The sequence below is a fragment of the Mastigoproctus giganteus genome, chromosome 5 (assembly GCF_048544385.1).
Source record: "Mastigoproctus giganteus isolate SK-2022 chromosome 5, ASM4854438v1, whole genome shotgun sequence".
Lineage (NCBI taxonomy): Eukaryota > Metazoa > Arthropoda > Arachnida > Uropygi > Thelyphonidae > Mastigoproctus > Mastigoproctus giganteus.
The window spans coordinates 110835701-110859558 of record NC_143579.1 but is presented as its reverse complement, the minus strand read 5'-3'; the positions used below and the strand labels follow the sequence as shown (position 1 = coordinate 110859558).

General features: G+C 35.0%; 1 protein-coding gene across 2 annotated transcripts in view; it reads right to left on the bottom strand.

The window, feature by feature from the left end:
* Positions 1–23858, bottom strand: part of LOC150085638 (transforming acidic coiled-coil-containing protein 3-like) — a 292710-nt gene that overhangs the window by 58092 nt on the left and 210760 nt on the right. For both annotated transcript variants that reach the window (XM_090374148.1, XM_090374149.1), the window contains one exon: positions 2895–3006. In XM_090374148.1, coding sequence (XP_090230274.1) covers positions 2895–3006 — 112 coding nt within the window. The remainder of the gene's footprint in view (positions 1–2894; positions 3007–23858) is intronic.

Here is a 23858-nt window from a genome sequence, read left to right as displayed (position 1 = left end):
ACCAAGACAGCGGTTTTGAAATTAATTATATGTTCTATACTGTACTCTCAAACTAAAAAAATGTTTGAATCAAAACTCATCTTAAGGTCTCCTGAGCCAATTTGTATCTGAGGGTGAGAATAATCAGAGAGAGAAGAAAAAATGGTGTTTGGATATTGTAGGAGTAGATATCTGTTCGGTGGCATATATTTTTGAGTGTCTTAGTTCTGTGGGTAGGTTCGAGATTATGCTAGGAGGACAGGATCTTTTTTAAGGTATAATTATTATGGTTTCTATTTTTGTTTTTTTTATCTGTTCTATTACTCTGCACTTGTGAATATTTGCATATTGTTAATGTCTAACTGCATGCCTTTGTTTCGGGTAATATTGCTGATTATGCCAATAATGAAGGATTCTTTGTATAGTCTGCATTTCCTATACCTGTTCTTGATCCAGTTTTGTTAAGATTTCCTTCCAATTTCTTTATAAATTAAAGCCAATTACACTCCACACAGGTTGAACTGCTCATTTTCACCAATTTCCATTTCTTGATAGATCAATGCCACCAAAAGAATGTGTAGGATCCTTATTGTGAACACTGTTGATAATAAAGAGTAACATTAATTATTTAATAACAGTATTATTCAGAAAAGCCTCTTGATCTGTCAAGGAAGCTCTTCGGCACATTATAGTTGATAATGCAGCAATAAAACCCAACAACCAACCAACCAAGGAAGCTCTTCATAATAGTACAGTTAATTAATCTGATCATACAAACAATTCAAGACCTCCTCTGCATTTTGAACTGTATCTTAACACTCAAAAGTTGGCTCATTTATCTGTTTCTAAAAAAAAAAAAAAAAAAAAAAAACTCGTTTTAATCCACATTTGAAAAACCAACTAAATCAGGGAACTTTTTTTTTTTTTTTTTTTTTTGAATCCAGGCTTTTGTTTAAATCCTATCTGAAATCTAAGGTTAAAATTATTCAAATTTAAACAGCAATTAATTTATATTTCACAAGCAACTATCATTATGAAATATGTGCAGGCCAATTCCTCTCACTTATGCACCATGGTTCTCTCATCTGGTCAGCAGCAGCTAACTAACACTTTAAGCTGCTGCTTGGGACAGAGTAACATATACTAAAATGGACCTATGTGATATCAGAGTTCCCATTTATATTATTAATTTTCATTACTTTTAATAAGGGCAATATACTGAAGGTATATTTCCCGTATTACAATTAATGGGAGTAAGTCTCTAACACTGTTTTTCAAAGTATAATTCAGTTGTTTCCACTCCATCTAGCCAGAATAAAATTGGTTTTCATGTTCCCCCCAAAAAAAACACCAAGTCTAAGTGCTCTCTCTCTCTCTCTCTGACCTGTGTAATAAGATTTTCTGATTTGACAGGCTTTTGTCGATTCCTTTTATCAAATTCATTAACAAATTTGATTTTGAATAGTTTTTCTGTAAAATAAGAACTGCCCAAATTACGCTACAGGGGGTCCTCGGTATCAGAGTATTCATTATCCGAGTCCCTGCAGTTACAAGGATTTGAAAATTAAAGTTTTTTACCCTTGAGAAAATTGACCAGGCACTTAAATATTATTTGTAAGAATGATCTTCTTCATGATCATGCAACAAAAGTTAGGTGCAAAGTTAAATACATAACTAAATGCTACAACACAATTTTATCTGAAAAAAAAAAACAGCAAAAAAAAAAAAAAAAAAAACCGAACAACTTCGGATTCATTCTTTAATCGTACAACTGAAAAATAGTGCAACTTCAATCAACCTTACATTGTGTAACATATTATAATAAAAAATGTCTAATAAAATAATTTTTTCATTTTTCAGTTCCTTCATCTTTTTTTTTTACTATGTAAAAGTACATAATAAACATTACTATATAATATTGGTGTAGATACATCATAAACAACTCTTAAAGAAAAACTACGGTAGTAGTGTGAAAGGCATTTTGTCTGTATCTCATATTGTGTTCATCCTTCGCAACGAGTTACCACTATCTCGAATAAGTAACGTTTCACTAAATGGTGCCGCCTGGGTGGGTGCCCACCAAGAATAAGCAACAATAGTCTTCTCCTATTAGTGAAGCGATACTTTATTCGAGGTAGTGCAATACGTGGGCAGCTTGTTGTGAAGGATGAGCACAATATGAGATACAGATGAAATGATGCCTTTCACTCTACGATCGTAGTTTTTCTTTAAGAGTTGTTGATGGTGTATCTACACTGATATTATATAGATATAGAATCTTGAATTCTTAAAATATGCCTAGTTTCATTTATTTAAAAAATAAACATTATGAAAATTTGGTCCCCGTTTTAAGTGGAATTTTCTGGAACTAATTATCCTCAGATAATGAGGATCCCCTGTATCAATATAATTCTCAATCTGTTATACTCTTCTGTTAGTTTCATATTTTATTTAAAAATATGTTTTCAATTTTTTTATGCTTTTTTATGTGTCTGAATGATGAACCCTTAAGCCTGTATGTCGTTCAGAACAGATCAATGCATATGTTTACACCAAGATTGTAGTGTACACTATGCTTATGAAGATCATTAAATAATAATGAAATGAAATTAATAATTTTTATTATTATTATCATCAAAAAACATGTGTATCTGAAATATAAAATGAACTCAACTAATATCTGGAAGAAGAGAATTTCTACAACTGTAAAAGACACAAGATTATTGGAAGTATACAAGAAAACTGAAAAAGTTGTAAATAAAGAAAACTAGAACTATAAGATCAAGGAATAAGTTTTGCTGATTTACACATTTTATTTAAGTAAAATCTGAGTTGTATAAACTTCGATATTTCAGATGGGTTAACTCAGGAAATAACTAATCCATCGAATAACAAAGCTTTCTTTAATGTTTTACCTGGTCTCTTTCTTTTGTTATTTTCTGACTATCAGTAGTCATTTCAACTCTTTCCTGATCTTTTGCTGATTTATATGATGCAAACACCCTAATGAGTTCTTCTGTCACCTCCCTATAAAGCATAATTAAAAAAAAAAAGTTGTTCTTAGGTCTTGACCAGATTATTTTAAACAAAATAAAGACATTAATATATACCTATTCAAAAATAAAACTCAGAAGTATAGTTTGGAAATCTCATAAATCTTGGTTTTTTTTAAAAATAAATAGTATGTTAAAAAATTCTCAGTAATCAAGAAATTACTCTAGGTCCTGAGCATATTTAAGTACTATTCAAATTAATATATTTGGCAACTGTAAATTATACAAGGTCATGTGAAACTTTGCTGTAGCTTCATGAGGTAGCATTTCCCAATGTCAACCAAGCACTGTATATGATTCTTAAAGACATCCCAATCCACAACTGATAGCTGCTGCCATTTAAAATGAGCTGTTCAATAATATCACAATATAAAATTGATTGGCAGCAGGAAATTGCTTCGGGGTGTTACGGAAAAGTTTCCATAGTGAATGACAAACACCCAGTACGGATTAATTTCTTATTTCAACATTGATTTTAAGTTATGTATTTCATTTAATGAAATTTTACAAAATGCATACTTATATAAATGTCATATGTAAAATGATAAGAGGAGTTTACCATAATATAGTACGTAGAACACTTCCGTATGATACTCTCCAGAAATTAAAACGAAAAAATTGAAAACTTACATTAGAGTAAAAAATAAAAAACCAATTTAACACAATTCAAATCAATTTAAAAGTCAGAATTAGCCTTTCATGCCATTAACGAAAAACATACTTTTTTATTTAACGAGGCCAAAATACTTAACGTTCAACGTAATTACACATGACTATTAATTGCAGAAACCGTAGAAATTAAATTACATGAGAATTCTGTTAATGTTCGGCGGCCATATTCGATCTCCGATGCGTCGACCTTTACGCGCATACGTGAAGACAAATAATCACTATTTAAGTTTCAGGTTCAACCCTAGTCGGTAATTTTCATTCCTGTGATCACGACATACGGTTGAAAAGCATTGTCAGCTTCAGGAAGGAAAATCGTTTTGAATTTCGTTAGATTCTTTTTAATTGTGCTAAATTGATTTTTAATTGTTTTAAATTGATTTGAATTGTGTTAAATTGGTTTTTAATTATTTATTTTTTACTCTAATGTAAGTTTTCAATTTTTTCGTTTTAATTTCTGGAGAGCATCATACGGAAGTGTTCTATGTACTATATTGAGGTAAACTCCTCTTATTATTTTACAAATATTAATATCAACGTAGAACATACTGAGTATTACAGCTCTGATTCATACTATATAAATGTCATTTATACATAAAAAATACAATGGAATGAATGCAAATATGAGGTTGCAGAGCAGTGATTATGGAAAAAAATAAATAAAAAATAATAATAATAAAAATGAGTAATTTTGCATAAAGTTATGCAGAAACTGACATGGGTACAAAAATTTTACGAAGAATTATCGGCTTCAATTTTAAACATACTACTCAGATCAGATATAGTATTAGTAACGGCCGCATGGTGCAAGAAAGCCTATGGCTTATGCTGCACCAGCCAAAAAAAAAAAAAATCCGAATAAAACAATGATAAAAACAAAAAAAAATAAATAAATAAAATAAATAACTAAATAATAATAATTAATAAATAAAAAAAAATAAAATGAAAAATAAATAAAAAGGAAATTAAACCTATCATCCTATGCGCTTCCCTTACCCGAAAGTACTATCCAGATGACCTTTGAATTTCCCCAAATTGTTGGCCTCTAACACCCATGAAGGCAACTTATTACAGTAATTTATAACTCGCTGGCTAAAATAAAACTTCCTGCAGTCCAATCTAAACATTTCCCCCCCGTAACCTGAATTTATGTCCCCTAGTTCTAGCATCATTTATAATCTTGAAAATTTTGTCCCCATTCATTTTACTGATGCCTCTCAGAGCCTTAAACACCTCAATCAAATCTCCTCTAAGGTGTCTAGTTTCCAAACTCTGCAACCCACATATTCGAAGTCTTTCTTCATAAGGACGCCCCTTTTGCCGATCTCACGAGGCGAGTTACCCTTCTTTGCACCCTTTCAAGAAGCTCGATGTCTTTCTTTAGGTGCGGTCTCCATACTTGAATACAGTATTCCAAGTGTGGTCTAACATAAGCCTTATATAATGGGATTATCACGTCCCTATCTCTACTTGCAAAAGTTCGATAGATCATCGATAGGACACCATGGGCATTCCTTGCAACCTGTTTACAATGATCAGAGAATTTCATGTCTGACCGTATCTTAACACCCAAGTCCCTTTCTTCCAGTACTGGGTTTAGTTGAACTCCACCAAGTGAATAAGTTATTTTGGGATTATTGTTTCCAAGACGTAATACCGTACACTTTGTTGGATTAAAGCACAGCTGCCATTTTTCTGACCATTCCTGAAGTCTATCTAGGTCTCTCTGAAGAAGCTCAGCTTGACAGTGATCATTAACTACTCTACCAATTTTAACATCATCTGCAAATTTAGATATCACGCCCTCTATCCCTTCATCAATGTCGTTTATGAAAATTAAAAACAACAGTGGTCCTAATACTGATCCTTGGGGAATCCCACTTCTTACATCAACCCAATCTGAGGAATAGCCATTTATCACAACCCTCTGCCTCCTGCCCCGAAGCCATCCTTCTATCCATCTAAGGATTTTCCCAGTGATTCCAACCTGTTCCAGCTTATAAAGCAACTGCTCATGTGGGACTGAGTCAAAAGCTTTGCTGAAATCTAAATAAACAATGTCGAAATTATTCCCTAAATCCAGCTTGTGAATGACCCTTTCGAAATAGCGAACCAGATTTGTTAAACATGATTTTCCCTTTACAAAACCATGCTGAGTATCCTTGAGAATTTCAGTTCGATCCAAATGATCCTGAATTCCACCCTTGATCATTGCCTCCATGATTTTCCATACTACTGAAGTCAGACTGACAGGTCGATAATTTCCAACTTCACTTTTAGAGCCACCCTTATGTATGGGAGATACATTTGCACTTTTCCAATCCAAGGGAATCTCCCCAGAGTCTAGTGATGCTCACATAATTAGCCTCAATGGTTCAATGCACTCGCTTGCCGCCTCTCTTAAGATTATAGGGTATATTCCATCAACTCCAGGAGCCTTACTGGTCTAGGCTCGAAAGTTTTTTCATTAAATAATCTTGCAAAATTTCAATATCATTAATTACATATTTTTTAACTTCGCTCCCACAATTTCCCATTGCCACAAAAGGCTTTTCATTTGTAAATATCGATGCAAAATAACCGTTGAGTTCATCTGCAACAGCAGCTGGTGTATTTATTACTATCCCCTTTCCCTTACGTAAAGGTCCCATCTGGTTTGTCCTGTTCTTCTTGGCATTTATATATGTGAAGAATTCTTTATCCCCCCCTCTTTGCTCTGTTTGCTAGTGATTTCTCATAAACTGCCTTTGCCTGTCGAACCTTTTCTGTGGCTCTATTACACATCACCTTGTAGCTGTTATAGGCTTCAGTACTTTTTATTGCTCTGTAACCTTTCCATGCCACCTTTTTTCTGCTCAAGTAATGCGGCAACTTCACTATTCATCCAACTTGGAACCCTTCTCGTGGAGTATTTTTTTAATGGTATTAAAAACACATTCAAGGCATCTGTGATTAATGTTTTAAAAGCGTACCACAGTTCAATTGTATTCATTCTCTGCGCAATATCTACCCAGTTAATAGAGGCCATGTAGTACCTTAAGGCATCGTAATTTCCTTTTCTGAAATTAAAACCCATTCCTTTGCCTTTTACTTCTGCTACCTCTCTCGTCATCATCCACCGTAGAACTCCGTGATCACTTCCTGCTACTGGTTCCTCTACTGTCAGCCCTGTTATGTCATCTGATTCATGTGTGATGATGAGGTCTAGGATATTCTTTTCTGTAGTACTTCCCCTGACATGTTGATACAAATAACAGCCATCTAGTTGATTTAAAAATTTTGTTCCCCATGTAGAGTTTCCTTCCCATTTACTCCAATCAATTAGAGGCAAATTGAAATCACCCATAATAAGGCATTGACGCTTACCTGCCCATTCCATTTGCATGTAGAGGCTTTTGTCATAATCTTCACAATCACCTGGTCTGTACATTACTCCTACTCGCATTATACCTTTGTTTCCAACTATCTCACACCATACAGACTCTATACTAGCATGTGAAATGTCTGAATCCGGGAAAGCTATCATCGGACTCAGGCTGCTTCTGATAAGAAGCATTACCCCACCACCCCTGCTATCTAACCTATCCTTCCTAAATACATTATACAAGCCGTACTGAAACTCATCATCCCCAATTTCCGGGTGGCACCACGTCTCTGTAAGCCCTATTATGTCCGTGTTACTTGTTTTAACCAGCAGTTCGAATTCACTCATTTTATTGACGACACTTCTAACGTTACTGTATAAACGATTAAGATTTACTGTTCTTGTATATTTAACAACCCTAACACAACCCTTGAAGTTTTTTAGGCCCTCTTCTCTGATATTAGCTACCCGCTCACGTGAAACGTCTTTGCCCCCAGAACAGCTAGATAATACGTCCAGTTGGGGTAACAGATAAGAACTCTTAAGGTATGTGCAAGAGTTACATTGACCAATATTATCAGATAAACGTGTGTCAGTATTACCCACATCCCCCCTAACCAGCAGTTTCCCTGAACCTTTAAGGTATCCTCAATAATACTGGCAAAAACTTTTGCACCACCTTTGCTTAAGTGTATCCCGTCTCTACAAAACAAATTTCTTCTACCTACAAGTGTGGGCCATGCTGATAGAAATTTACCCCCTAAAGCCTTGCAGATTCCTTCAAGTCTTGAGTTAATCCACAAGGCTCTTAACATATAATCCCTCCTATCGTGTCTGGGCAGAATTGCAGACACATAGACATTATGGCCTAGCTCGCGACATTTCCTCAGCATGGTCCTGTATTTTTCCAACAAATCGTCAGATCGTATACGTTTAATATCATTTGTCCCCACATGAATAATAATATTTTCTTTACCCCTTTTAAAATCTGACAATCTGTTGGTGATATAACTCATAAAACAAAAATTGGTTAGTGTTCACCTTTTGGTATTTCAATATTTTATGGTATTTTTAACTGATTCAGTAAAAGAAAGGGAGAATATGTTTTCTTTCATTAAAAAAGCAAATGTTTGGTTACACGAGTTTTTGTTGAAAAACTTACTTCATAATAGAATTCACTGATGTTCTTCCACACTATCACCTAATGAACAATAAAAATCTGCTCACTAAAGAAAACTGTTCTTTATTCTGTTTCATCCACAAAACTGTCAAAGACTGTTAACTAATAACCTTCGCTTCCCTTTTCTCCTCCTCAGAAATCCTACATATCCAGAATAAGGAACTTCCTTTGAATAGGTTTCATTACATTCAGGTTTAATGATTGTGACCTTTCATTGAAATACTTTGAATCTGTCTTTATTAAGTGATGACAAAGCCAAATCTAATTTTTATAGCTTTCAGTCCTCAAAATCTTTTTCCATGCTTTAGCAGCAAAAACTTCATTCACAAGACTTTGTGACTGTTAACATATAGAAGAAAGAGAAAATGTAAATAGTGATATATTATTTCTAAGTATTTGTGTTTGAGTATTATTTGGAGAATTATCCTTATAATATCGTCCTTCCAGGTTCCCGCTGGGAGCCCTACGCCTGTTCCTCAGTCAAGCTCTGCTTACAACTGTGCTATGTGCTGCAGTTTTTTATTTATTTATTTATTATTTTTAATAATCATGAAACATGGGGCGCATATGATGTAAACATATACATATGAAATACACACACACACACACACACACACACACACACACACACACATATATATATATATACTATCATTGAATTATATTAAATAAAGTTATATTATAATGAAATCAAAAAATAAATAATTAAGCATTCATTAGAGGCAGCAACATGCAATTCCTCCATATGAAGCTGAAATACATCCAATATTTCAAATTCAATAAAATAAAACATAAGCCAGTAAGTATGGCACAAACTGTAGAGCGAAAATTAACATAAAAATAACCCAAATAAACAATTCGAACGAAAAGAAAAAATAGATATAAATAGTAGCCCAGAAATCCTTGTATATTTCATTCGATTGTTTATTTGGGTTATTTTTATGTTAATTTTCGATCTACAGTTTTTGCCATACTACTGGCTTATGTTTTATTTTATTTAATTTGAAATATTGGATATATATATATATATATATATATATATATATATTTTTTTTTTTTTTGTATAGTTTAAGTACAATTAGTAAAATAGGTAAGATATATTTCATATAGGATAAGCTGGTAGCTACTTAACCCTATAATAGTCATAACTGGTCCACGAGGCCAAACCTAGTAAAGGATTATCATTAGTCAAAGCAAAAGTAAAAATAAAGCAATTAATAAACATAATAATATATATCAAGTCAATTATAGCTAATAGGACATATTGAAAGGGACTTTATTGAGGGCTAACCCTTTCAATATGTCCCCTACAATTAACCGAGCTATCAGTTTCTGATATCATCTGCTGTTTAACACAATCAAAAGGTAATTCATGCGATAAATGGATAAGTATAATTAACGTTAGACAATTTTGTTGTTAACAGGCTGGATGACTTTAGCCCGACCGATAGCTAAGACAGCAAAAGCATATATTAAGGAAGAAGAGAAATAAATGAGAACCAATATCCTTCAATTAATATCATATTAATAAGTACAAAAGGAGCATAAGCTAAAAAAAGGAGAACAGATTCAAGGTTTAAGAATAGCAATAGTACCTCAATCCCCCTCGAATTACTCTAATAGTTCATGGGGTAAGAAAAATAAATATGATAGTAAAAGTTAAAAGTAAAGGGAAAACTATAATGCAAATGCACGTCAGATTTTACCGGGAGCGTAACTTCCCGTCCCTTATAGAAAGAGATCCTGGTATATCATAAGTATAATGAAACAAAATATGATAATACAAAGGGTACTAGGAAAGTTTTGCAACATGACGCAACAATGAATCACAGGAAGCTGCTTGTTGCGACATGTTCATACGTGCATAGTAGCCGCAGCGCCAAGTCGATGGGCTCAGTTATTCATTAGTAGTGAGAGTGTAAAGTGCTTGCGATGGCATCGTGGTCACGAAATGAGATAAGGACAGTTTTGCAGTATAATTTCGTGCGTGGTTTAACCATAGACCAGTGCTTAGAAGAAATGACTCTTGCACTAGATGATGATTGTCCACATTATACAACGATATTCAGGTGGTATAGAGAATTCCAAAGGGGAAATTTCACTCTGGAGGATTCTGAGAGGCCGGGAAGGCCACAAACGTCAGTTACGGAGGAAAACATTACTGCTGTGAGGAAAACGCTTGACGAAAACAGGCGAGTGACCTACCAACAGATAGAGGATACTTTGGGCCTAAATGCACCAGCAATTCGTTCGATTCTGCAAGATCATTTGCACGTGAAGAAACTTTGTTCTCTCTGGGTCCCGCATCAACTGACTGAAGAGCAGATGACACGACGCGTGACTTGGTGCCGGGAGATGTTAAAAAAGTTTGATAAGGGACAATCTCGGTATGTGAACAACATCGTGACAGGTGACGAGACTTGGCTGTACTATTACGATCTGCCGACCAAGGCTCACAACAAAGTTTGGGTCTTTGATGATGACGACACACCTGTAATTGTCAGAAAATCCCGATCTGTAAAGAAGAAAATAATAGCTGTATTTTTCAAATCGAGTGGAATTGTGGAACGTGTCGTTTTGGACACGCAGAAGACAGTCACAGCTAAGTGGTATACTGAACAATGCCTGGCTAAAGTCATTGGATCTATGAAGAACCTGCGGCCAAAGTCAAGAATGGACACCTGGTACCTCCATCACGATAATGTTCCAGCTCACCATGCCAAAGCCTGCACCGAATATTTGACCACGACAGGACTGAAACTTCTCGAGCACCCTCCCTACAGTCTAGACCTTGCTCCCTGCGACTTTGCACTGTTCCCGCATGTGAAAATGAAGCTAAAAGGGAGGCGGTTTTCCAGTGATGAGGACCTTCTACAGGCTTGGGACAACAAGTGTGCTTTACTCCCTAGTGAAACTTGGCAGAACTGGTTTAAAGATTGGTTTCGGAGGATGGAGAGGTGTATTGAATGTAGAGGAAATTACTTTGAAAAAATTAAATAAACAAAGCTGTATTGCAAAACTTTCCTAGTACCCTTTGTATAATGCATTTTATGGAAAAGATCGGACTGTGGAAAGGCTAATTCCTACATGCTTAAATCGTGGTAAAACGTTACGTTAAGAAAACCAAACTAATTAGGCAAAATCCAACTTACCACGAAAATGAAATATAAGAAAGAACATGCTGTAATGCATGTGTTATTTTATATCCAACGTTAGCAGATGCCAGCGCTATCGCAGTTCTGACATGTAATTTAGTTGAGAAATAATTAAATAAAGTAAGCCTAAAAGCAAAAAAGAGCCCAATAGCATAATTCGGCACATGGCACTAAAATTCAGTATTATATTAAGAGGTGAAAAAATAGTTAGATATAAGGTTCTCAGTAGAAAAAGATGGCTAAGGGGAGAGCCATGAATTAATTACTACCTCAGAAGCAAATATAGGTACAACTTTTTCAATGAGCGTAAGCTATATTAGTATTGCTCCTGAGGCAGTGCCTAATTATGTACAGGCTCTGCAGATACCGCTAAAGTCAACAATACAGTAGTTGAATAAGTACCAATAAGGAGAGTAAAATATTAATGCCGCAAAACTTTGGCTATGATGTATTGCTGGTTAAGATGATAATTGTATTTATTTAAAGCTATCAAAATAGCTGTATGTAGGTTTATATTAATAAAACATTCCGGGAATCCATTGTCGATTAGCTTATGTCTAAAATCTATAAGTGTGCTGATTATATTATCTGCATTATTGCATATTTTGATTCTTCTAATACCCTGTGACAAAATAATATTTTTGTGGATCCTTATGGAGATACTTGAATGCCAATTGGTTAGGTCAATGGATTTAAATCCAAATGCATTACGCTTGTCGTAAACATAGGTATCTATTTTATTATTTTGTACTTGTATGTTTATGTCCAGGTATGTGGCTATTTTAGTACTAAGCTTATTAGTAACTACTATTTCTAGTTCCTGTGGGTAATAGCTGCAAATTTCGGTGAGAAAGTTAGGATAATTGAATACAATTAAATCGTCAATGTATCTGTACATAGTTATTTCCTTATTAATTTTTATTTCAAAGTAATGCAGGTAAAGATTGGCAACCAGGCAAGAGCTACATGCGCCCATAGCAATACCAGTATGTTGTCTAATATATATTGGTACCATTGTAGATATACCTATTGAAAATGCAAAGATTTATTAGGTCATTCCAATATTGTTGCATGCAAGGCAATATATTATTATATTCTGTGTAATAGTTACTGAACACATATTTTAAACTGTTGTGTGGAATGCTGGTAAACAGATATTTGAAGTCATAGGTATTGATATGTTCAATCGCATGATTATTGTTGTTTAAATATTCTAAAATGGGGTTATTGTTGAGAATAATTCTACAATTATTTATATTTTTAAAAATAATACTTAGTAGTTCTACTAGTTTTTTTATGTGGAATTTTTGAGTACCTATTCCTACAGGAAGTGATAAATCTAAAACTAGTGGGTGATTTATGGAATTTATATACAATGTATATATAGTATGACTCAGAGCTGTAATACTCAATATGTTCTATGTTGATAATAATGTTAGTAAAATAATAAGAGGAGTTTACCTCAATATAGTACGTAGAACCCTTCTGTATGATACTCTCCAGAAATTAAAACGGAAAAAACGAAAAAAACCGACAACTTACCGGTACATTAAAGTAAAAATATAAATAATTAAATAATCAATTTAACACAATTCAAAATCAATTTAACACAATTCAAAATCAATTTAAAACAATTAAAAATCAAATTAACGCAATTAAAAGAATCTAACGAAAATATTCAAAAAGATTTTCCTTCCTAAAGCTGACAACGCTTTTCGGCCGTATGTCGTGATCACAGGAATGAAAATTACCGAATCGGGTTAAACCTGCAACTTAAATAGTGATTATATGTCTTCGCGCATGCGCGTAAAGGTCCACACATCGGAGATCAAATATGGCCGCCAAACATTAACAGAATTCTCGTGTAATTTAATCTCAACGGTTTCTGCAATTAATAGTCGCGTATAATTACATTGAACGTTAAGTATTTTGGCCTCGTTAAATAAAAAATTGTGTTTTTCGTTAATGGCATGAAAGGCTAATTCTGATGCTGCTGAACAAGAAGCACGAACTGAGGCTTCGTGTTGATTTGTCGAATATTAAGAGAAAACCACGTCGAACCTTGGTAAGACGAGTCACAATCACCGCAAGAAATGTTGTATACCAGATCATTAATTTGTGTTGCGAACGCGGAAAGAACCGAGCGATTGTTCAGTATAGTGTGTAACTTCCGTATAGGCCTAGCTATAATTTTAAATTCGTTATCTTTAAAGAATCTGTTAAGCTGTTTATGCCACTGTTCAACATATGGGACAGAAATAAAGTATTTTTTGCTATTGTTGATTGGTGTAGTATTTTGTATCCTATCCTTAGCTTGTACCCTAATTCGATTTATTGTGGTAATGGAATAACCCTGTTTAAGAATCTGCTAGTTAATATTTGTATTTCCGAGTCCAAAGCAGAATCCGTAGTTGAATATTTATAGGCATTTAGAAATTGATTAAAGATAATCGATCTTTTGTAGGTGAACAGGTGATAGCTATTATAATGTAGAAGCATACCGGTGTTTGTGGGTTTTCGATAGATGCTAAATTGTATTTTATTTGAGTCTCGGGTAAGCATGAAATTTAGAAAGTTTAATGACTTTGTATCCGTATCTTCCCTTTCCAATGTAAATTTAAGTCTAGAATGAATATTATTAAACGAATGTAAAATGTCTTGGATAGTACTACTATCGGTAATAACTAGGACATCGTCTAAATACCTCCCATAGTATGTGATACGGGGACGAAAAGGTGTCAAATGTATCTGCTCAATCGTTGAGAGATAGATCTCTGACATTAAGCCACTCAGGTTCAAACCCATTGGTAATCCAAAAATTTGTTTGTACACCTTGTCTCGAAAGGTGATGTAGTTAGCCTCAACTAACAGTTTAATTAAGTGAAAAATTTCCTTAATAGGCAGCTTCGTATAATTAATCGGTGTCGAGTTTTTATTTAACATATCCCAAATAATATCTAATGTGTATTCAACGCTTACATTCGTATATAATGAAGTAACATCTAGTGAGAATAAATTGTCACTGTCGCCGAGTCTATGGCCTTTAAGATTATTAAATAAAGTATCGTAGTTCTTAATCCCAAATTGTATAACCTGTCTAAAAGGTTTTATAATGTTATATAGATGTGTGGCTAAGGCTGAAAATGCCGAGTTCCTGTAGAAAACAATAGGTTGAATAGGAAATCCAGTCTTGTGTAATTTTACCTGACCGAAATGTGCAGGAATATGTGCTGGACTTCAATTCCTTCAACTGAACCATAGTAATGTAGTCGTTTTTACGATACGTGGTTAACATTTTATTGTATTGATTTACCAAATTGGTAAACAGTGCTGGGTCTACTTCACGATAAGTGGAGGTATCAGACACAACTGAATCTAACTTATTAATATAATCATGTTTATCTAGCATTACCAACATGATAATGTTGGTAATACTAGATATGGTAGTTATAATAAATTTAGCTTGCAACATTTTTAAAAGTTGCTTTATTTTGAACATATCAAAGGTCTTGGTAGGCTGTTTATTTTTATGTATAATGCCAACCTGTTTATAAACAGCTTGATATGTAAGGGTTATCCATTTGTGGAAGGCTTCTAATGGTATGTTGTGCTTATATGTTAATTTTAGGCAAAAGTGCACGAGGCCTAAATGTATTTGTTTATACATCTTATTGGTATTGCAGATAGTGTTAGGTCTATATTTAAATCCATAGGATAGCAATGTGCATAATTCAGGGTCAGTAATAATACTAAGGTCACCTGTAATGATATGCTTGTGATCCTTATCCACATACTTATGATATTGAGGCAAATGGCAAAAACATTCTGCCTCAATATCACCCTTTTCTAAGTTGCAGGCAACCTGCTTATAATTACAGACTGTAAGTCCTATTGGCTTATTATAACTGAATCTGGTATAAATGTTCAAATTGGTAATAGGTAGATCGTGTTTGTATATATTTATAAGTTTATTTATACCTATATGATCCAACAAGTTATAGCTAAATTTAATGTTGATATATTCATTAGTAATACTATTTTTCTTGCTAAATCTGTATTTAAAAATATCATTAAGCAGGTGGTTTAGATGTATGTTATTATGGCTATAAGTTGCATTGATTTTTGCTAAAGCTCTAAGTTTGCTATGCTTTAAACTTGTATAATAGGTTCATCCCATGATATTAGCACATCTATAAATCTACCTAGTGTATTATTAAAAAAATGGGTTGCTTTAAAGGTATTAGTAGTTTTACTGGAGGTAGTTTTTACTTTTTTGATTATAGGTATGGGTCTTTTAATCATGTGAAAGAGGTTATGAATCTGTTATTTTATTGGTGTAACAATGCCCATTGAATAAGCTATTAAGTCCATAAGGATACTGTGTTTTATATTTCAATATGCTAATGTTTTCTAATTCTAACCTGGTACTATTATTATGCTCTATTTCTAAAATGGTGATCATGATATTATTGAAGCTGTGCAACTGGAAGTGTTGCAGTTCTATGTCTTTTAAGTTGACATAGTTTTTAATATGCGATCTGTGTACATTTATTCTAATGTGCAGTTCACCCCCAGTTTGTCCTATATATTTAGTTTCGCAAGTATTGCATGTAATAAGGTATACAATACCAGTAGCATGGCAAAAGGCCTGAGCTTCTGTATTGTTAGTGTAATGCTTAGTATTCAAAGAAGGGCAGGTTTGACAACGTATGTCCTTACAGGTATTGAATTTTAAGAAATTATTATCTATAGGTGTTATATTAGCTGGGTGCGTGCCATTGTGAGCAACATTGTTAGGTGTATTATTATGAGCAGTACTATCCTTGGCTACTACATTATTGGCATAACAGTCCTCCAGTGGGCCTAAAGCATTGAATGCTGTAAGGCTAGTAATGTTAATTACTAGCCTTAATAGTTAATTCAACATCCTACTAAGATACCCTCACCAGTATCAACCCAGTGAACATGCATAATGCCAAAATAGGTATGTGTTGTTATAAAATATTATTCTTCTTATAATAATCTTAATTAGCAAATGTAGAAAGTTTTGCGGCATTAATATTTTACTCTCCTTATTGGTACTTATTCAACTACTGTATTGTTGACTTTAGTGGTATCTACAGAGCCTGTACATATGTACATAATTAGGCACTGCCTCAGGAGCAATACTAATATAGCTTACGCTCATTGAAAAAGTTGTACCTATATTTGCTTCTGAGGTAGTAATCAATTCATGGCTTCCCCCTTAGCCATCTTTTTCTACTGAGAACCTTATATCTAACTATTTTTTCACCTCTTAATATAATACTGAATTTTAGTACCAAATGTCGAATTATGCTGTTGGTCCCTTTTTTTGCTATTAGGCTTACTTTATTTAATTATTTCTCAACTAAATTACATGTCAGAACTGCGAGGGTGCTGGCATCTGCTAACGTTGGATATAAAATAACACGTGCACTACAGCGTGTTCTTTCTTATATTTCATTTTCGTGGTAAGTTGGATTTTGCCTAATTAGTTTGGTTTTCTTAACGTAACGTTTTACCACGATTTAAGCATGTAGGAATTAGCCTTTCCACAAAATACATTATATTATCATATTTTGTTTCATTATACTTATGATATACCAGGATCTCTTTCTATGAGGGATGGGAAGTTACAATTCCGGTAAAATCTGACGTACATTTGCATTATAGCTTTCCCTTTACTTTTAACTTTTACTATCATATTCTATTTTTCTTACCTCATGAACTATTAGAGTGATTCGAGGGGGATTGAGGTACTATTGCTATTCTTAAACCTTGAATCCGTTCTCCTTTTTTAGCTTATGCTCCTTTTGTACTTATTAATATGATATTAATTGAAGGATATTGGTTCTCATTTATTTCTCTTCTTCCTTAACATATGCTTTTGCTGTCTTAGCTATCGGTCGGGCTAAAGTCATCCAGCCTGTTAACAACAAAATTATTGCTAACTTTAATTATACTTATCCATTTATCGCACGAATTACCTTTTGATTGTGTTAAACAGGCAGATGATATCAGAAACTGATAGCTGGTTAATTGTAGGGGACATATTGAAAGGGTTAGCCCTCGATAAAGTCCCTTTCAATGTGTCCTATTACCTATAATTGACTTGATATATATTATTACTATGTTTATTAATTGTTTTATTTTTACTTTTGCTTTGACTAATGATCATCCTTTACTAGGTTTGGCCTCGTGGACCAGTTATGGCTATTATAGGGTTAAGTAGCTACCAGCTTATCCTATATGAAATATATCTTACCTATTTTACTAATTGTACTTAAACTATACAAAAAATATATAATAAGACTGATGAATTGTTCTATCTAGATATGGATGGATGGCATTAATTAGTTCTTGTTTAGTTAACTTTACATAAGTTATTTATTAATTTTCTACATTTCATATATATATATATATATATATATACACACACAGTGGAACTTCTCTATAACGAACTTCTATTTAACGAATTTCTCTATATTACGAATTTTTTTGCAAAACATTGCACCTTGAAACGAAATGTAAAATTAACCCCATATAGTGGAGTGTTAGTCTCTCTATAACGAATTTTTAAAAAAATTAGTAATAGCATTTTTGAAGATTTTCAAGCATTTACTGCTAAACAGCAGCTCAAATATATGGCCCCCATCCCTCCAAATGGCGCATTAGCATCTGGAATTAATCAACCTTTTAGTGAATACTTGTGACCATTGATGCCCGTAGGACAGCCTTTGTTTCATTTTTGTTACAGTTATAAAACCGAATGGGTTTCTTAAAAGTGGTCACAAACTTTACAATAAATAGGGTAGATTTGTAAATTGATGTTGGCTCAGGGGAAAATGAAATTCGCTGAGGTAAACATTTAGTGTGCTGCAGCGGCAATACATAGAATGCTACCATAGTCGGATTTTAGTAACGCCTACTGAGTTACATTCGCTTCTCACCTCAACCGTACCATATGACCTTCCTGTCAAACATTATATGATATGTCCGTTCTCATCTAACTGGACTTCCAGTAGATGGTTTTCATGAATTTTTATTATTTTTTTTTTTATTTTGTTCTTTTAGAACTATGTCATTAATTACATAGGCTATATGCTCTTGTATTTTTATTTTTTTTCTGAAAAGTAACATACAGCATACATTAACCATAAATTTTCTTTCGTGTATATATGAATGAAAGCAGAATAAAAGAAACTCACAAAGTTGTATATTTCTTCAAAGTGATTGATAGGAAAGGTCACGTGATACTGTTGAATTGGCAAGTGAACGTCATTAAGTAGGCGGTACTAACAATTCGCTATATGGCCAGCGCATGAAGTTTGCGGTGTGTGTATTGGCAAGAGCTGATTTTTACAATTGCGAAAACAATGTTGAAGAGAAAGTGTTTAAGTATTAATGATAAAGTAAAGATTCTTCATGATATTGACCGCGGTTTTAAGAAAAAAGATGTTGCGGAGAAATATGGCATACCTGCAAGCAGCTTATCTACGATTTTAAAAAATCGAGAATCAATTTTAAATGCAATTGAAGGAGAAGCAGACAAGAAGCGAATTAAGTTGTGTATATACGAAGATGTTGATAAAGCTGTTCTAAAATGGGTGCAAATGATACGTGAAAAGAATATACCAATATTGGGTCCAATTATTAAGCAACAAGCTCTTGAAATTTATTCAGTCCCTTGGACATACAGAATTTAATGCGATCACTGGGTGGCTAGATAAATTTAAGAAGCGCCACAGAATTGTGGAAAAGGTTATTTGTGGAGAAAGTGTTAATGTAAGCAAAGAAGACTGGAGGAACAATACCTTAAAGAAGATTTTGGAAGAATATGAACCTAAGGATGTTTTTAATGCTGACGAAATGGGTTTATTCTTTAAATGTTTACCGAATAGAACACTTGCTTTTAGGGATGAATATGACAGAAAGTGAAAAATTAAGACTTTTAGTCATCGGAAAATCAAAAAACCCAAGATATTTTAGATGCATAAAATCTTTGGAAGTTCACTACACCTTTAATAAAAAATCATGGATGACAAGTTTTAGATTTGGCGTTTTGAATGTTAGGATCACCGTCCGTGTGGGAGAAGGTTCTCCATCTCTTTTAATAACAATTCTTTTGGCTCGTACCACGTTTTGGTCTCTTAGTTCATGCACAAGTTCATCCTCTGATATGTTTAATAGATCCCACTCTGATAATATCCCTTTAGAGGAGTTTAAGGTGGCATGTGGGGTAACCTTCGTGGGAATTCCACCAAAAGTAGATATTTTCAATAGCCTCTCAGCATGTCTATGTTCGGACATTTCGATCAATAAATCTGCGGATCTTAATCGCCGAACCATTTTTGGAGGGCCAGCCACATTTTCGAGACATTTTTGTATCAAAAATGGGGACAGCTTACTCAATGGTTGGTCTGTGGAGGAGTGTAGTATTAGAAAGAGTGGTGTGGTCTTATCCATTCCTTCTTTTTTTTGTCTCTTCGCATGGGATACATTTGTGTCATCATGATCTGGATTATGTTTGTCTAGCTCTGAATCATAAGATCCACACAAGGACTGTTTATTTTTGTCCATTGTTGCTCCTTTTAGCCCTGGGAGAGTGGATTTCTTCTCCCAGACTTCCAGCCCCACCACGTGGAGGCAGGAGCAGTGCCACCTAGTGGCCAAGCGGTTGGAGAGGTTAGTTTGTTAGTGCGAAAATTAATAAATATACTAGGAAAAGAAAGGTAATTTTCCTTTCTGGGTTCTTACTTAGGATCTGTTAAGTACAGAACCACTTATAAAGAAATAAGGATGAGAAAGCACTGGAGAGAAAATATAACGAAATCACTTAGAAAGAGCACTATATATCACTTAGGAAAATCGCTTGGACACTATCGCTTGGCACTCGGGGCCGATTCTTGAATGAAAGGAGCCCAAAGTTCAAAAGGGAGCTTCAAAAACGCTTAGCTCCAAACGATGAAATTCACAAAAATTTATCCAGCAAAAGCAAACAAACCCAGATTACTTATTTTTTAAAGAGAAACAGGAGATACACGAAATCTAGAATGGCATATTTTTGTTAGTTTTTGGAACGTAACGCCCCCTTTTGTACTTCTTAGTCATGCATAACACGACATTTGATAGGAATCTATTAACCGTGTTATATGAGGGTTACTTGTAATTGATGAGCTGTGCACTTATCAGATTAGATGATCCTATCATTTATTTGCTCGAGTCAGTTTTTTCCTTTCTTTTCTTACATCAAGTGTGCATCTTACCATTCTGTGATCACTTCCAACATTTACTTTGTTCAGGGTGGTAACATCGTTCACAATATATCTTCTGTTAGTGAGGATGAAGTCGATTTAATTAGTTGTTAATCCATTTGGGCTCTTCCATGTCCACTTTCTGGACAGTACTGTTGCGCTTCTGACAAGAGGGCAATTGTGTTTGAAAGCCCAACATAGAGTATCTCATTGCAAAGAGAGGTTTCAAAGTTGTCTAGGGCACTGCTACACTGCTACTCAAATTACTGGCTTGTACAAAACTGCAAGAGAATGTTTCCTTACGATCTGGTTGCATACGTGTTGTCGCTTCTTTATCAAATGCATTCCAAGCATTTTCAGCTGCACTGCTTTAATATGATGGCAGAACCTGAGTTTATTCTCGACAATTATTCCCAAGTCTGGATGCATATCAACTACTGGAATTCGTTTTCCTCAGATCACTGGAATAATGTGTGAGATGGTGTCTGTTTCCAATTATCTTTGTCAATTTGTCTGGATTATCCTGAGACCAAACTGGCCTGGGTATTCAGTGAAGAGGTCTGAGGTGTCACTGAGGCAAGCAATAGTAACTTACTTACAATCTTCATTTTTACATCATTAGCAGAGCATAAGTTCATTGTTGCTTCAGACGTAGATGAGTAAAAGTGTTGAAAACAGCAGCCTAGATATGATTTCCCCATCAGATCATTGTTGATGGATCAGCTAAATGATTCGCCACGGATGTCTAACTGCAGGAGCAGATGAAATGCAGCACATTTCTGCTGACCATACAAAAATTTTCAGTTTAAGCAGTGCATCAACACTAGCAAAATCAAATGCAGCCTGAATATGTTATAACCATTGCTTCTTTGACCTCAAAGGCCCTCAAGGACTCTTGTTCAGGTCATGGGCCAATTTGCATGTTTTGTGAGCTGAAAAACTCAGAATAACTCACTGGGAAGAAAAAACCTAGTCTCTCCAGCCGAGAGCGGCTAACTGGAGCCTCAACTAAAGAGAACTTTAGAATTACTACAGTCAAAGATTCTTGTGACAGATGATCTATTCTTTATGAAGTAATGTATTTATGAAGGATAATCTGGAGAAAACTGAGAAGTTAAGATCAGTAGCAAGGTTTTTTCTAACAGTTTGAGAAAACAGGATGCCCTTGTTCTAGGTCTGAAGAGGATCGTGAGGGTTAGTGTAGCTGTTTTGCTCCAGGGATATGCAGTGGTCATTCCCTGACCTTTCCGCATCCTCCATATTTTGGTGGTCACAGGCTCGAACCCCAGCCTAATCCAGAAGCGTGTGCTATGCACTGCTGCTCCTGCTCTCCTAGCTATGGAGGCGTCGGGTGGTGTAGCAATTTTGGGAAGAGATCTGGCTATGTAAATATTTTATTCTGGTAGGAAATAGTGGAGGCCTAGAATTTCATTACACACATGAATTAGTGACATCCAGGATACATAACTCAGCAGTTGCTGAGAGTTGCACAGACTAATACTCTCAGGCAGCTAAAGAATAGGATTTAGCATTTCAGGGAAATTCCTGATTTTGTTCTGTGAAAAGACATTTACCTTTATCAAGAGTGGTGGATGTAGCATCCTATTCACTGGAATTTTGTTCTATCGAAAATATCTCTGGCTTTTGAAAAAACAATCCAACCTTAGATATTCCTGATGATTTCCATTTTTGGTGCAGAGTTTAATTAAGCCTGGACAAAGTTATAAATTCAGATGACCACCACCACACTCTTGTTTTTGCTGAGAGGGTTACAGACTGAAGGTATTGTTATTTGCTACAAAGTTTAGCCATGCTGTAAGGAGACAGACTGTAGGCTCCACATCTGTCCTGTTCCAACATATGGCAGATGATTGAGACAGCAAAGCTGCAATTGTTGGTGTCAAGGTAAGCAAGTTCACGGAAAGACATTTTTCTGGTATTCTGCGGCTGGTTAAAACTGCATGCTGACAAACAAGCTAGGAAAGCAACAGAATCACAATCTAATGCAAAGGAGGTAACTGGCAGGGATAGTACCCATATAGTTATTAAAGAGAAGACAAAGTCAAATTGTCTCTTGTTGACTGAGATGTGGCCAGATGGAATGTCTAAAACTGCCAGGTTATATGTGAGGCAGACTTTCAGGTAATTCAGCTTTAGAGGAAGTTAAGTCTCCACACACAACTCACATAGCAATGCATGGAGTTGATTTGAACCATAGTGAGATAACCATGATTCAGGGATGGGGGGAGATATACAGAATGACCACATCAAGCATTCCCATCCCATGTTTGAGAGTAAGCCTAACTACCTCAAATTCCAGAAACTTGCTGGATCCTTCAGTGACTGGAAAGAGGAGTAAGATTCTGCAAAAGAAATGCCACCTCTCCATAGAATTCCAAAAGAAAATGGGTAACCAAAACCTGCTACAATCAAGAATTCCTCAGTCTGGCCCAGCTGGATTTCAGAAATACAAAAAATATCTGCATATGGAGAGGGAAGGTCAAGGACACTCAAGCTTCTTGTATTCTGATAACAGATCTTTCTGGTCTCACAGCACTAACAGTTGTGCAAGTGGGGTATTTTGGTTGGCAGGTCCTTGAGGTAAATGGCTAAGATCACCTAGACACTCTTACAGGGATAGTGCAATCATTCACATCTGAAGTAACCAACAGTTCACATTCAGGTGCATCATGTTGGCAATTGGGTCAGCTTTCTAGACTGTGCTCCATTTTGTCAGGTGGACTGAATGAAACAGATATTCTGACAGAGTAGATCACAGCATCATAAAACCACTTGTGAGATCCCTTGAATCCACAAGGCGGGATTGTAGGGGATAGAAAAAGTCAGCAAGGTTATAATCAATCCTGAGTGAAGCATAAGTGGGCCTCAATTTTCAATACTTCAGCATGGATAATCATATTATGGTCCTTGTTGAGTGTCTCAATTATCTGATTTGCAGCAGCTTTTGGCCAGCCTTTTTTTCTGACAGCTTGTTCATTTCTTTGGATGGCCTGCAGTGGGGAAGTTTTTTTTTTTTTTTTTTTTTGTAGTTGTTGGCACATCGGCTTCTGTGGCCATAATGCACCTCCCAAGGTTTTTGCGGTACTTTGATCCAAGCCCGAGGCGGGATTCGAACCCACAACCATTGGGTTGCCAGGCGGGCACTTTACCCGGCTAGCCCGG